Consider the following 16,673-nt stretch of genomic DNA (forward strand, 5'->3'; position numbering starts at 1 on the left):
TGTTTTGTTTTGGTGGTGCTGGAGATCAAATCCAGGGTCTTGAGAGCATGCTAAGCACATCCTCTACTACCAGGCTGTTCCCCCAGTCCAAGTTCCCAGTTATTTTTAAAAGTTAGAAAACAACATTAAGATACTTAAGGAAACACATTTTGTAATTTATTTGCAAAACAATATTTGTAATCCTGAATTCAAGAGATTTTTTTCTATTGAAGAGTCATTTATTATTCATAAGTATTAATTAAACACCTTTTTTCATCAGTATAATTCAAAACAAATTAACAGAAGGTAGATAAGGCTGGAAATCTGCCTTATATGTCTGGTTAAAAACAAATTTTTAAATTAAAAAAGAGGAGTTTTCTTTTTTCCATATTACAAAGGCAAGGGAAGTTTACTGCTCAAAAATCTGAGAATACAAAAGAAGCTAAAAGATGAAAACATGGCCCTGAGCACAGCCACCATGAGCACACAACTGCTCTTAAAATCTACATTTGCAAGGTCTTTTTCTGAGTTTGCATTTGAAACACATTGAAAAGGCATTCAACTAACATATTTTAAATAGCTCATTAATTCCTGATTATCAACTCTCTGGAAGAAGTTCCAATTCTTTACTTCCAAGGTCTGAGCAGCACATAGGAGCTATTGAAATGTCTGCTGACATGAACCGGTGAGATCTGACCAGATAAGGCCTGGACTTGTAGACTAAGATGTACTGTATAAGTATTTTTAAAGCAACTGATATGACAGAGTAAGAGTTAATACTTACTCATTAAATTAAAGGAGAAAAATTAGATGTATCAAGACTGCTCTTTTGGAAGCCTTGCTGTCTTCTTGAGGAGCAGCGTCAGGAGCCTCGTGAGCTCTGCAGAGACAGCACCCTCTCCAGGACACTGCAACCTGGGTACTGTGCTCTCTGAGGCAAGGACACGGCCTTTCACAGACAGCCCCACATGGAACAGAGGACCAGCACTGAGCTCAGATGAACACATCAGTGAAGGATAATGGAGAGCAACACCAGAATAAAGTTAACATTAAACATTTTCTCCTCATTTACTTGTCCCTAAAGTTATGTGTCTCTCTAACTTAAGAATCGGGTCATAAAATACTAAAGGACTTGATACAAAGATACTAAAAATAGCTTAGAAAAATTGAGTCAGACTAACACAAATACTGTAGTTACAATGCCTAAAAATGAAACAGGGCAAAACCCAGCATGTTTTTAATAGTCAAAAGAAAAAAGAGAAAGAAATAACAACCGGAAAACTAAGAAATGCGAGTGTGACATTTTGACAGCCTCTGCCTCCCAAGAGACCAGATCTACCGGTCTGTGTACACATCCCGCTCCTTCACGCTCTGGCCGTGACCAGGATGCTCCAGCTTGGAAGTGGTTCCAGCACCAGCCTGGAGCACCGGCAGCACTGAACAAATAGTAAACGCACGCCCTGTCAGAACAAGGAAGGGCTCTGGGGAGATCCTAAAGGACGCAGTTTCCTAAGGCAGGACTTCACCCTGGACTTCTCCCCAAGCCCTGGCGACCTGAGCTGGTGCTCGAGGACCCTGGGGAAGGGAAGTGAGAGAGAAAGCTACAAGTGGGGACTGCGAAAGGCCCTCAAGGTAAGGATGAAAGAGAAAAAGCCTGTGAGCACTGGGGGCAGCAAGATGCCTTCTCACCATACGGAGCAGGGCAGGAGGGCAATCCCTCCTGAGATCTGAGGTCCACGTTTATGCTACCCAGTAGGGCTGGAAAAACCTTCAGCAGTGTGTAGTGTCCCTGGGCAGGGGTGTAAGCAAGCGCAACTTCTACCTAGAATACAACTTCAATCTAGCTATCAGAATCCACTCAGATGAATTTCCAAGGGAAAAAATAAAGTCACAACACACAGAAGAAAACAAGGTACCACGAATGCAAATAAGGAGAAACATGCTGAGTCAGAATTCTGACATCAGAGTCAACAGACGCAAAACTACGAAAATACAAAACTGAAAATGTGAGCAGAGAACCAGGCTATAAAGAACCACCAAGCAGATTTGAAAAACAAACATAATTTCTAAAAATAGAATACAACTGAAAACAAAAATTAAGGATGGCTAAAAGGGCAGATTAGGCCTGACTGAAGAATAGTGAACTGAGGATAAGGGCCAAAGAAATCATCCAGAATGCAGCACAGAGAAAACTTGACCGTGAGGTGGGCGGCTGCATTAGAATTCCAGAAAGACAGAACGGAGAAGAGGCAATTTTCCAAAATGATGGTTGAGAATTTTCTAGAACTACATTCTTCAAAACAGTAGCCATTAACCACTATAACTATGTCAATTAAAATGAACACAGTTCCTCAGGTGCACCAACCACATTTCCAGGTGGTGTTACTCACACGGCAGGCAACTTCCACAGGGCTGCATAGATGGCACCTCTCAGTGTGGACGCTCTACTGAGAGCTCCGCTGTCATACCGCCGAAGCACCCCACCCTCAGACCAACACACCCAGCAACCCCCAAGCTGCATAAATAAATGCACACAGAGACACACCACAGTAAGGCTGCAGAACACTGAAGACACAGAGAAGGTCTGAGAAATAGGCCTACAAAGGAACAGACAGCTGGCTTCTCAGCAGTAAATGCAAAAGCCAGAAGAATACAAGGAGGAACAGCGTCCCTGTGCTGAGAAAACGCTGCAATCTAGAGCTCACGCGACTAGCAACAGTCTTTGATGAACAGGGCAAAGTACATTTTCAAATATGGAAGTTTCACCAGTAACAAACCTTGCTTAATGAAAATTTCAATTCAGTTCAGAAAGGGGGAAAATTATCCTAAGAAAGGACTGAAATATCAGAAAAACAGCATGCAAAGACATGGCCCAATGGGGTTAAATCTAAATAAGCAGTAAATGAATAAAAATAGATGGTGGTGAAGGGTATAGCTTCCAAAAAGTTGAGAATTGTCTGATTCTCAATCTATTAGATGGCAGACAGAAATCCAAACACATCAGTAAACACAAATATAGATGGGCAAAAACCTTTAGCCTCAGAGACATGTTGAATAAAAGGTAAAATTCAGCTGTAGGTTTTTATATATCAGGCAAACACTTACCAAAAGAAATCTAATGAAATCACATTAACAAGACAAAAACGTATTTAAGAAAAATATACATCACTAGAAATAAGAGAGTCCCTTCATAATAAAAACTTCAATTCACCTGGAAAATAATACTAATATGAAACTTAGATGAATGGTTGAAAACATACCATGTTAACATCTCCATCAAGTAGGAAAAAAGAGCCAAGAGATCAACTAGAGAAAACAGATTAGCAGGATGGAGATGGGAAGAGCATACCTTAGTAAGTTTAGTCTAATGAAACTATGCTGCCTACTTACACATGATTTGAGAATACACACATTCTTTCTGTGCACAAGAAGGACATTTATAAAAACTGTTTGCTAGGTATAAGGCTAGCCTCAACAAAGCTCCAAGTAGGGTATCAATGATTAGTCACATTCCCTAGTCACAATGCAATCAAATCAGAAACCTCAACAAAAATATAAACAGGAAAGTCCTAAACTTTTGGAAACTAAGCACACTCCTGACACACAGGAGTTAAAGACCACCTTCTTAAAGCCTCAGAAGGGTGATGCTGGTTCCAATCACCTTGAGACATAAAATAATTTCTCATGTAATCATTAGTTAGACTGTTATTTATATTTTAAAAAACATTGCTAATACCTAAGCTATAGGTGAATTTTGCATTGTACATGTATACTTCAAAAAGTTCACTAAAACACACAATTAAAAGAACCAAAACCTACAGCTGGAGATTAAATTTTTTTCATCTTTAGTATATGAGTCATTATCTCACTGGAATCTTTTTGCTCTTTCAAACAGGTCCCTGAGGACACAAAGGTGAGCAAACACACAGTCCCAGCCTCTGGGGGCTGATGGCATGCCAAAGGGAGGAGCCTCGCAGTCACAGAAACAAATGTAACTGCCACCTCACCAGATGACCCTGAAATAGGGGTGGGGACATGGGGAGAGACTTTCCCAAGGAAGCAGTGCTTTGGTCTAATGTGTAAGAAGGGGCACCTAGAAGACAGCAGTCCAGACCAGAAAGGAAGGGTATATGCAAAGCTCCAGAGTTACCAGGGGGCACTCAAAGCAAAAGTGTAATTTAGATGCTTAAATAAAAACAGGGCAGTAAAAGCTCTGGGAAAACTGTATGCTTTCTGGAGGGGGGGAATCATGAGCTGAAATGAATCCCGGGCATGCGTGAGTTTATCAGGATGAGCCCAACTACAATGTATAACTATACAGTATAATTTTTTAAAAATTGTGTTTTCTAATCTATTCATTCTTTATTAAGAAACTGTTTCACTGTCTCAGAATTTTTCTGTATACAAACACTTTACAAATGCTAAACATTCTATTCAAGACATGTAAAATTTTTTCTGTTAAACTGGGTAGGGTGCCCGTAATCCTGGCTACTCCAGGCAGCTACATGTGGCTTGTGTCTGCACACATGTAACTTACTTGGTGGAGCTGGTCTTTTTCTTCAACTGGCAATGGTTTGTTGCTCTATAAACATGGAAATGAGCACCATGTGAAATAGTGGTACGAAAGTCAAGGCACTAACAGACCATTTTCAGCAGTTTAGCAAGACTCTGTCTAAATAAATTAATTAAAATTTTAAAAAAGGGTAGGATATGTAGCTCAGTGGTAAAGTGCTCACCTAGCATGTGCTAGGCCCTAGGTTCAATCCCCAGCACCACTGAAATTAAAAAAAAAAAAAAAAAAAAAAATACCGTCACACAAAACTGTATGGTAAGCATTTCCATGCTATTTGTAAAAAGAACACTATCTAAAAAAACTCTTAAACTTCCCTTATAAAGATATTTCTATTCTTTCCTTCAAATACAGAGATTTTTGCTTAGGAGAAATTACAAGGTATGCTTTCAAAACTGTTCTCATACATCTGTACCACAGAACAGTCCTAAGCAATTCACTCACTTCCTACCTGGACTTTCAAGGTCCCACACACACTTAATTCAACCAGGCAAGCCGTAAGATGCACATGTGTAACTTTAGAGAGTAGGGCTGGAAAGAAGTTTATTTTTTAAAAATGCATCAGGAACCTCAAGAATCTGGTTAGAATGATTACTCCTAAAAGTGACTCTGTAAGCACAAACGGATCTAAATTAGTTACCAAAGGTTAACAGTGATGTGGAAAGGGCAGCTAAGGGGCAAAGATATGGATAACTGTCACTATTTTCCTCAAGTCCCTTTTGATATATATATATTGAAAAAAATTCTTTCTCAGTCTTTTTAAGTAAAATTAAATTTAGTTAAACTCACCATAGGACTGCGTCAAAATATAAGCCTCTGGAGGCTTGCAACAGGACAAGACTAAACCATTCTTATCAGTCTTTCACTGTATCTGCTAAATAAAACAAGACTGGACTTACAGTGGTGTATGCATTTAAGCTGAAGTCAGCATTCTATGAGGAAAGATTAGACACAAAAACCAGATAACCCCTTTAAAATGTGCAGGCACTGATTACCTATCTTCAGCAGTGAAGAATGACCCAATTCAAATTCTTTTTAAAAGATAATTTATTTTTCTGTGAATATACCAAGAATTTCTGAAACTCGTGATAGGAGATAATTGCACCTTCCAAACATGTAAGAATAAAAAACAAAAACCAAACTATCTGAGAACTGAAGTCATTCTCTGGTAAATTCAAAGGGAAACCCAACATGACCTAGCCATTCAGATACTGAATACATTTCTCATCACTTAATGCCTGCAGCAAGAGCCTGAGTGCCATCTGAGCCTAAGATTTTATTACAAGTTATGCTCATTACTTACTAAGTACATCCAACTAAAGAAAGGGAAAGAAAAAATCAAACTACTTAGATGTGGGGAAAGACAAGGGTGTGCATATGGAGGGGTTGGGGAAAGCAACAGTGACAATTTACTCTCTGGGAACAAGTAAAAAATTAGACAGCCTGGGGAGGTGGTGCACACCTGTAATCCCAGCTACTTAGGAGGCTGAGGCAGGAGGATCATAAATTGGAGGCCAGTCTTGGCAACTTTCTAAGTCCCTGCCTCAAAATAAAAAAGGATGGGGATGTGAATCAGAGATGAAGCAATCCTGGGTTCAATCCCTACTACCAAAAACAAAGAACAGAGAGAACTTCTGATTTAACACAGAATCACCAGACAGTAGAAAAACCAAAAACAAAACAAAACAACAACAACAACAAAGTTCAAGGAAGTATCCTCTTCACTGCTGGTCTTTTTCTTCAAATAGCAATGGTTTGTCACTCTGTAACCAGGGAATAGAGCACCAGGTGGAAGGATGATTAGAAAGTTGAGATCCTAACAGAATTCTGGAATTTGCCATCAGAGCAGCACAGACAGGAAGAGCTCACAAACGCTGTGAGGCTTGTGCTTTGCGAGGACACATGCAATTCAAGTCAGGTACAAGAACCACTGTCGTTTTCAATTTGATGAAAAATTAATTAAATCTCATTGCGTGTACCTGCACTAGTTGCTAAGCTGTATCTCACTTAAAGTACACACTGGTGCCTCAGAAGAGGAAGGCGAAAAACAGCACAAACCACTTTCAAGGTTGCAAGACAACTGTGAAATAGGATGTGTAAGTGGCAATTTCTGGAACATGTGGCAACAAACCTTAAAATCAAATTTCCTTAGAAATCTTCGGCTTGCGTTAAATTTTCTGTCTAAGGTCAACACGAAATCAGTAGGTTTAAAAGGTGGCCAGTTCTATCCGTCTACTGAAGCCACCGAAGGCCACATCCGAACTTCATCAGGAAGGTAGTTACAGCAGGACAGAAGCCACAGGCTCCGGAGAGGCGTCCCGCCTGCAGACACCGCACCTACCCGGTGCGGCCCAACCCACCGCCGGCCAGCGGCGTCGCACTGAAGCGGGCGACGACCCTGCTCCTCCCGGGGACTTCGAATGGTCGTTTCCCTAAATCTCCCCGTCAGGCTCCCCCGACGACCCCGACGTGGCCGCGGTGACAACACAGAGGGAAACGGCGCTGATGTTTACAAAAGTGACACCGCGCTACGTGCGCGGCCCCCTCGCAGGTCCCGGAGGCCGGGACGCGCCGCCCAGCCGCCCGCTTCCGCGGCCGCGGTTCCCCACACCAGGCGGGCCACGGGGCGGCCGCGGAGGCCGGGCGCCGCGGGCTGCGCGCTCGGTGACACGCGAGCAGCCCGCACGCAGCTCGCCGGGCCGCGGGCGGCGCCCCGCGCTCGGGCCTGGGCCCCTTCTCGGGCGGACACGTAACCGAAAGCACCGCCGCTCCCCTCGCGCTGGTTCGCGCTGCCCGTGCCATTCAAACCGAAGAGGCGGCCGGACAGGAACCCGGGCCGCGGCGGCGGGCGGCGGGCGGCGCCCCACACGCTCCGGGCTGCGGGAACTTTCCGCCCCGCGCCCGGGCGCAAACTTTGAAGCGGCGTCGCGCCCCGCGCCGCCCGGAGTCCCGGCCAGCCCCCGCCTCCCGCCCGCCGCACCCGCGCCGCCTCGCCGGAGGGGGCTGGCTGGGCCGCGGGCCGCCCGGGGTCTCGCCGGACGCCCCCGGCCCTCCCCGCGCCGCCGCGGGCCGAGCGGTCGGCCGGGCCTGCGCCGCGCGCCCCTCACCTTGGTGGCCATGGCGGGCGGGTCTCCCGGTCCGGGACGGCCGGCTCCTCTCCCGCGCCGCGGCGGGTCGGCCCGAGCCGGGCGGGCGCGCGAGGACGGCGGCGGCGACTACGGCTGGGCCCGGCGTGGCGGCGGCTCGCCTCGGCCCGAGTGTCGGCGCTCAGGCCGCGGCTGGCGCTCGGCGACTCCAGCCGCCGCCCGCCCCTGCAGTTCCTGAAAGTCCCCGGCTGCGCGGCCCCCGCCCCCGCCGGCCGAGCCTCCCATTTACCGCGGCGTGCGCGGCGCGGCCGGCGGAAGCGCGCCCGGGGCCCTCGGCCGCCGCCCGGCCTCCCCGCCCGCCGCCGCCCCCGCGCCGGCCTCCGCCCTGGCGCGCTCCGTGTGGGGCGGCCGCGTCCCGAACGGCGGCGGGGTCGGGCCCCGCGAGGGTCGCGCCCCGCATGGCCGCCCCGGCGGGACGCTCGCTGAGGGCCGGGCCGGCCGCGCGAGGCTCGCGGGCGGGAGGCGGGCGGGGGCGCGCCCGGGGGCCTCGCCGGTCGGGGTCGCCGCGGGGCGGCGTGTGCTGGGCCGGGAGCGGGCGAGGGCCGCCCGCCTGCCGGGCCTGCCGCGCAGCCGGGCCGAGTGGCTGGGGCCGCGTTCCCGGCCGCGCCGGGACCTCCGGCGCCCTCGAAATGCTTGGGGCCCCTGGTGGGGCGGCGGGTTCCCGAGGTGCAGGGCTCCAGGGGGGTCGGAGTGGGTTTCCCGGAGTTGGACGCCCTGGGGTTTGTGAAAGGAATGGCTTAAATTGACCAGCAGGATTTTCACGCAAGTACAGAGACAGGACTGAAAGTGTGTTCCCGCTTGCATAACCGCCTAGTCCTTTTTTAAACTTGGGCCCATTAAAGGAGACAAAGATCAAATCGCTGTGTCCCTAGGAAAGTGGTATTAAAGTCAGATGTTGTGTCTTCTCAAGGACATTGTTGACCTTCAGAGAGTTTGCTAGTTGGTCAGTGACAAGCGTTGAAGTGATGCTACAGGATTTCCCACGAATGTTGGAGTTTGTTGAGCTCATTGTCAAAGAGAGAGCTAAGTGTAATACTCGCTAAATAGTTATCTAAGTGTAGGAAAAGGAAGGTAGGAGACCAATATTGACCGCCGGTTTCTTATATGCCTCCATCTTACTCGATTCTTTGAAACATTACTGGTGTCTGTTATTTACAAATACAAATAAATCTTAGCTCACCTAAATAACCTACCTGATTTGGTAACTTCTAAAATGAAAAATGACCATGAATTTAGACTAAGCTACTCTACTTCTAAGAATTTATGTTCCTGTTGGACTTGTAGTGGTGAGCAATGATGCTCATCAAAGCATTGTTCTGTAATAACCCCAGACAGAAAACAGCCCATATACTTGTTAGTAGAATTTTTTCAATAAATAAGGGACCTCAATACCAATGAAATTCCAGGAAGTCAGTAAGAGAATGGTAATACTGTCAGGCCTCTTTGTTCACAGGTTCCCTATCCCAGACTCAGCCAACCTCAGAAGGAAAATAAACCAAAAAGAAAAATTGTGTCTGTACTGAACATGTAGGCCTTGCAGGAGGGGTTGGAGAATCCGCAAAGGCTATATGTAGATAGTGTACCATCTTGTAAAGGGACTGGAGCATCTTCAGATTTTGTATCCAGGGGTCCTGGGACAAATCACCTGGACACCAGGGGACGACTATATTTTACAAGGTATTAATAAAGATAAAAGAACATAGTACAGCCTGTTTGTTTAAAAACTAGAATATATGTTGTACATGCCTAGAAAATTTTTTTAAAGAATCACCAACTCTTGGGCTGAGGTTGTGGCTCAGTGGTAGAGCACTTGCCCCACACGTTTGAGGGACTGGGTTCGACTCTCAGCACCAAATATAAAGAAATGAATAAAATAAAGGTCCATCAACAAAAAAAAAAAAAAAAAAAAAGAATCACCAACTCCCGTTGTCAGATTTTTTGATCATGTAAATGTATTACTTAAGACTTAAGTTTATATTTTAATAACTGACTGAATAGCTTGCCAGGAGCACACACTAGTATGTGTGAAAGCCGGGATCTGAAGTCGAGTAATGCTATAAGTAGTATGATTTCCTTACTCTTTTCACTGTGCAGATTGGGTACATCTCTCTGCAGCAATTCAACAACTAATGGATTTGATAGGAAGGACCAAAGTCAGGATCGCATTTGTGAGGACTGGACTTTCCGTGTGCTCAGCTGGTAAATTCCATGTACCCAGTCAACCTGGGCATCTGGCACCAAGAAGGCGAGGACCAGGGAGTTCAGCTCTTCCCACCTGCAGGCCTTCTACAGCCCTGGATCCCCTTTTTAGTGGTAACTGGAGAATTGTACAGCCATTATGGAAAGACACTATGGAGGGTGCTCAAAGAATTAAAATGGGGCTGGGACGTAGCTCAGTGATAGCACACTTGCCTAGCATGCCCAAGGCCCTGGGTTTGATTCCTAATACTGTGAAGGAAAAAAAAAAAAAAAAAAAAAAAAAAACGAATTAGAACAAGTATTTGATCTGACAACTCCTACTTCTGGGTATTTATCTCCAAAGGAAATAAAATCCGTATCTTAAAGAGAGATCTGCATTCCCACTACCACTGCAGCACTATTCACAATAGCCAGGATTTATAAACTAGTGTACCATCAGTGGATAGAGAACACTGTGCATATATACATACACACATTGGAATACTATTAATCCTTTCAAAAGAAGGACATTTGAGACAATATGGATGAACCTGAGAACATTATGCTATGTGAAATAAGCTAGACCAAAGAACCTGAGAACATTATGCTATGTGAAATAAGCTAGACTGTATGACCTCACTTCTATGTGAAGTTTAAAAGTCAGACTCTTAGAAGCAGAGTAGAACCGTGCTTACCAGGGGTTGGGTGGGGGAAGTGGGCAAATGTTGGTGAAATGTACAGAGCTCCAGGTAGGCCAGATGAATAAGTGCCGGAAACCTACTGCACAGCAATGTGAGTATAGCAAGCAATATTTTATGGGGCTTGAAATTCACTGGGAGAAAGGTGTCCACGGGAAGTGGCAGATATGTTAGTTAGCTCGACTGGGGTAAACACTTCACATTGTCTATCAAAACATGGCATTGTGCACCTTAAAATATATGTGATTTTAATTTCTCAATTACACAACAGTAAAGCTGAAAAAAAAATTACAAAAGAAATAATAGTGGAGATATCAAACTCAGGTTGACCAGTGCAAATCAATACAAGTCTTTAAATAGAAATGAAATCCCATCCTGTATTCCCAACCTAGGAAAAACAGCATGGCATTGTTCTGCAGGGTCCTGATGGGCAGTCACTGAGGCAGCCCGCAGCTGAACCTGACCTTTTGACACACCAGCTCCCAGGACTCTGCTTCAACTACTCTGGCCTCCCTCTTACCCTGACTCCTGAGCCTCAGATCCCTTCCTCCAAAAGGACTAGGCCAAGCTCACAAGCATGCGACCTGTGCAACTAACTGTACAGGGTCCTGTGCTTGCTTCGGTGCTTCACTGTCACTTGGTTCTGCGTGGTCTTTGAACACAGGGCCTCTCTTTCATTTTGCACTGACTGGAAAAGCAAGCAGGTTGCTTATACTGAGGCTCTGTCTGAAATCCCCCTGCCCCATGAGCCATGTACTCCCCCTGGCACACCTGCAACCTGCCAAACTCCCACTCCAAGTTGCCCTCTAGCATCTTAAGTTACAATTCCTTGGGAAAACCTTTCCAGTACCCAGCCTAAGTTCTGCTGCAATAGGTCTCAAGTTCTGGTTTCCTTGCCTTTGACATCATCTGTTTGTAATTCACTAGAGTGATTAGTTGCCTGTCTCCCCCACAGATGGTCAGTTAAGGAGAGGGAGTCTGCTCAGAGAAAGTTCCACCAACACTGTTAGTCAATGAATGAGTGGAATGGAATCACAAATTAAACAATACAGTATTCCCAAGAGTCTGCTTTCAAGCACCTCATAGGATTCTGTGGCACACATTTGAAAACCACCGTTTCTATCATTACCTAAGTTCATATGAAACTTGGCACAAGTTTTCTGCATGTTTGATTACTTGATAATAGTCCATCCTTTAAAAAATAAAGAAGTGACATTCCTTATTAGCATGTTATGAAGTACTGTTGATTTTGACTGGGGTATCTGAAAATGCCAAATTTAGCAGCATTCACTGGAGATGTAATGACCAATTTATTATTAAAATGCAAGAAATAGAGATTTTCTTATATTCTAGATTCCTTTCATGTAACTTATTATTGAAGTGCATGTTTATCTCTTTTTATGCACTTTCTAATTATTGGTTGACATTTGTTTGTCTTGGATGTAACTACTAAATGCATAGAGTTTCAAAATGTCAACCCCACATTCATAGATGTAGCAATGAGGCCACAGATGAGAGATGACTTCCGATGGCCACGAAATAAGCCAGAACTCACTTCCCTTATGGTGGTCTACACAACATGTCATTTTCAAAGTAACTACATTTTCGATGAGAAATGTGAAGGTCAAGAGAGGCCCTGTTAAAAACCAGACAAGGACACTCCTTCCTGAACTGTGCTAAGAGCCACATCCTCACTAGACCAAATAGAAAAAGTGTGACAGCCCTTCATCTATCAGGTCCAGCTGCCCAGGAGAATGAGGCTTCTCCCAAAGGAAGACTGACGTCAGACTTGTGATCCGGAGCCCTGGCAAAGTGCCAGTGGCTGGTTTTGTCTTGGGCTTCCCCTTGGTCACTGGTTCCCAGCTCCTTCCTCTCATCTCTGTTCCTCCTCCAGTGAGCTTCTCCTTGCTGGCCCTTGGGTCGGGAGTTCCCGGGGAACAGTAGGTCCTAGCCCGCTATGCTCAGGAGTGACCTCCACAGCAGGAGTTTTGCTCCATTACTAACACAATTCAGCAAGAAATTGGATTTGTATTTGCAGACTGCTTTTGGTTATTACTGGATCGCACTTTCAAAACAAAGAACCAGAGCCAGAGCAACACAGCTGCTGAAGGAAATAGATGAAGATTCCTGGAAGCCATGCTGGGGACACAGCAGTGACAGGACAGAACGGCTGTTAATTCTTTGCCGAGTCTCGGTCAGGTGTCATGCTATACACTTGCAAAGTCAAAGCGCTTCTGTTTCATCTTATTTTATTTTTTACAAATATGGAATGCTTCACAAATTGGGTGTCATCCTTGCACAAGGGCCAAGCTAATCTTCCCTGTGTTGTTCCAGTTTTAGTCCATGTACTGCTAGGGTGAGCAGCACTCCTGTTTAACAGCAGAAATCAACGACTACTTCACTGTTGTCGCTCAGAAATTCTTAAACTCTGACTCATGTCTTCACATTGAAATGATAGTTTTTAAAATACGAATTATAGCTTAAGATATAGCTTCAGGGTTCAACAAAACAGAAATGCTACCATTTATTACATCCAATCCTATGTCATTTCCCTTCCCTCATTTTCCCTCCTTCCTTCCTTCCTCAGGTGCAATCTTCACATCCACAGATCTGGACTCCAGTACCAGCCATGTGGCTGCAGGGACATGACTTAACTGCCGCCTCCTGAACTGCGAAGTGGGATAATGATAGTGTGTACGTCATGGACTCATTGATAAGCAAATTCCAAGGAGTTGGCATGATGTTTGCACATAACAAACAGCAAATAGTAGCTATCATTATTCTTATTTCCTTCTCCACCCACAATTAGTTTCTCTTTATGTTGCTGTAGCTCAGAGCCCTACTAAGTGCTAGATCAACTAACGTGAAACCAATGTGGGAATATGAAAGTATTCAGTTCTAGTACATGTAGTGCATGCTCACTTGAGCAGTAATGTACTAAAATTGAAGTCCAACATGGAATAGGATGGAAGGTGTGACATTTCCCTTCATATGTGCTGGAGGCTGGGAGGAGTGGGGACGATGCAGACCCTCAGAGGGGGCCTGGGTCCAGCAAGGAGGCTTCTGTCTCTTCCTACCTCTCTGTGCTGCGAGTTCATTGAGGTTAAAGTAAGTCTCAGGGTGACCCTGAAAATAAACATCGGGAAGGGGATTGGCAGGTGCTGTTCCAATCTCGTCTGAGGTGTGCTGTCCTCACCTTGTACAGGTGCTGTTGCAGATGTTGGAGATGAAAGTCCCTGTTCACCTTAATTTATAATCTGTAGGGGGTGGGGAGGCACAATAAACCACAAACAGATGTATAATGTATCAGGTCCTTTAATAGTGCTTTGAAGACAAATAAAAGCAGGTGGGGACAGAGTGGTGGGAGGGATTATTTTCTGTAAGACTTTCCTGAGGTATCAGGCTAGCTGCTTATATGCATAAAAGTGTATATATATATATATATATATATATATATATATATATATATGTATATATTTTGTTTTTGGGGGGGTTACTGGGAATTGAACTCAGCATTGCTTAATCACTGAGCCACATCCCCAGTCCTTTTTATTTTTATTTTGAGGCAGGGTCTTGCTAAGTTGTTGAAAGTATATAGTTTTTGTTTGTTTTGGTTGGTTGGCTAATTGACTGGTTTTCATTTTTGTTCCACTTTGACTTTCTCTCCAATGGCTGGAGACACAGGTCCTTGAATGTATTGTGACATAATAGCTAGGAGTACAAATCGCTAGGGCCCGAGAAGACCAGGGAAGGACAGTCGGGATGATTGGCTGCCCAGATGGCAGAGGGAGCACTGGCCAGCAGGGAAAGCTGGGACAGAGACTATCTGTGTTTGGGCCTGCCCTGGATGGCTTGCTGGGTTGGGTGGTACCGATTCCCAGGGGGAAGGCTGAGCTAGAGGTGAGGGCAGCAAGGGTAAGGCTGGCTCACCAGTTGCTTCCCAAGGGAGTCCAGCCTGGGTCTTCTGAAACTTAGCCCTGGGCTATGGCTTGCATTGTCTGACCTGTTCCAGGGCCAGACCCAGAAACACATTTACATTCAGCAATTGGATACAAAGAAGTGAGTGATAATGGGAACGGGAGTCACTGGGTCGCATAGCAAGGGACATTTTGCTAGCTCATGTGTCATTGCTCAAGCCACAGACATGGGGGGTTATCTTTAAAGTCTGTATAACACAGCAGCACATATAAACACAATCTCCTATTTAACTCTAATGAAAGTGCTTGCTAAACATGAGTGCCGGGTATTTGCCATTATCAACATGATTGACAGTCAGACACCATGAATTACATTCTCTGTCCCCTGGAGTCCTATTCTTCCTCAGACCCTTGATCAGAAAGGTCACACACTGCAGAGTGCTGAATGGTGAGCAGATGGTCAGGCTTTGGAATTGGACTGTATTTGGCTTGAAACTCACTTCCACCTCTTACTACCTATGGGAATTTGAGCGATTTTATCTTGATCCTTGATCAATTTTTGTTTTAGTCTGCTTAGACTGTTAAAACAGAGAACCGTAGATGAGGCTTATAAATAACAAGCAGTTATCTCTCACAGACCTGGAGGCAGGGAAGTCCAAGATCAAGGTTCAGACATATTGGGCATCTAGTGAGGGCCTGCTTCTTGGTTCTTAGTTAGTCGACCTTTCCCTGTGTTCTCACTTGGCAGAAGGGGAAGGTGTCTCTCTGGACTCATTCACAAATGATCTAATCCAAATAACCAAAGATACCACCTCCCAATGTATCACACTGGGGTTAGGATTACCATATACAAATTCAGGGGGATGGAAGCATTCAAGTCTACGGCATAGTGATGTTGCCTTGAGTTTGTTTTGAAGATTCTAACTGGAGCATCATGTTCTTCTAATGAATCCTAGTAGCTGTCAATAACTATGTGCTTGGTGGGCTTCACCCTGGGTGCCAATGTCTTGTGCAGTTCTCAGTTCTATCACAGATGTCCTGGCATGCTACCCCATAATAATTTCCAGCATATTCATTATTCACAGCCAGTACCTGTATTTGCTCACCCCTGTGGTATTTCTCTCTTCTCTTTCATTTGTCATTTTTCTTTTTGTAGTTGTAGATGGACAGAATGCCTTTATTTTATTTGTTTATTTTTATGTGGTGCTGAGGCTCGAACCCAGTGCCTCACACACACTAGGCAAGTGCTCTGCCACTGAGCTACAGCCCCAGCCCTCATTTGTCATTTTTCTTTCTCTTCAATATCCTGTTTCCTTGTCCTCATTGTGTTGCATTCCAGTCCCTAGGTATATTTAATCTCTTCTCTAATTATCTAGCATCTGTATTCGAATTTCTTAGAATTCTCACAGAAATTTCAGCAATTTTTCTGCTTCTTAACATCAGTAAACCTTTGATTTTTGCAAAGAAATTTCAAAATGCAAAATATTCTTTTAGTAAACAAATACATAGAAACTCACAATACTAGCTAACTAGGTCTTACATTAGTTTCAAAATAGGAAACAAGTCTAGCGTTATGCTTTGTAGAAATTCCAAGTTCAATCTCAAAAAGGATTAAGTAAATAACTTCAGAAACACACATGGTTCTTAGAAAGAGTCACTATCTACCTGTTACCTGTTCATTTCAATATTTGTAAAGGTATTTTTTACCTGGTGACTGTGAATTCATTCACTTGGGACATGCACACGAGAGCCCTGGCCCTGGGCTTGGCTTTGATTCTGGTCCATCTGGTCTATTAGCTGCTTTTTATTTCATCCACAGGATATTTCTTGAGAGTCTACAATGTGCAAAGAGCTGTGATAGATAGGCTCAAAGTCATGAAGAATGCATTTTGTGTGTTCCTAGCATTTAAAATATCTTCGGAGAGACTGAGGATGCTGTTCAGAGGTAGAGTGTTTGCCCAGTGTGTGCAATCCCGGGTGCAATCCCCAGTACTGAGAAATAAAATAAAATAAACTATCAGAAGAAAACGATGACATTCATTCTGATACCACAGAGGCAATTCTAGTTAGCTGGTTACTCTTACTTAACTCGTGTCCTCTGCTGCTTCCTGCAAACCAAACTCTCCTGTTATGGCAATGAGAACAGCTGGGAGAGTTGCCTTTGTTTGAGAACCTGTGGTTTCAG

At 44.8% G+C, this 16,673-nt stretch overlaps 1 protein-coding gene and 1 non-coding gene across 3 annotated transcripts in view; both read right to left on the reverse strand.

Moving 5' to 3' along the window:
- Snx9 (sorting nexin 9) overlaps positions 1-7,906 on the reverse strand; it is a 92,884-nt gene extending 84,978 nt beyond the window's left edge. The window contains exon 1 of one of the 2 annotated variants that reach the window (XM_047557968.1): positions 7,657-7,906. In XM_047557968.1, the coding sequence (XP_047413924.1) occupies positions 7,657-7,668 (12 nt within the window). In that variant the 5' untranslated portion in view covers positions 7,669-7,906. The remainder of the gene's footprint in view (positions 1-7,656) is intronic. The other variant, XM_047557969.1, reaches the window with a different exon arrangement.
- Positions 7,907-12,829: 4,923 nt separating this feature from the next.
- On the reverse strand, positions 12,830-12,938 carry LOC124989888 (U6 spliceosomal RNA). Its single transcript, XR_007109695.1, has one exon. It is a non-coding gene; the product is annotated as a U6 spliceosomal RNA (small nuclear RNA).
- Positions 12,939-16,673: the final 3,735 nt, after the last annotated feature.

The sequence above is a fragment of the Sciurus carolinensis genome, chromosome 7 (assembly GCF_902686445.1).
Source record: "Sciurus carolinensis chromosome 7, mSciCar1.2, whole genome shotgun sequence".
Classification (NCBI taxonomy): domain Eukaryota; kingdom Metazoa; phylum Chordata; class Mammalia; order Rodentia; family Sciuridae; genus Sciurus; species Sciurus carolinensis.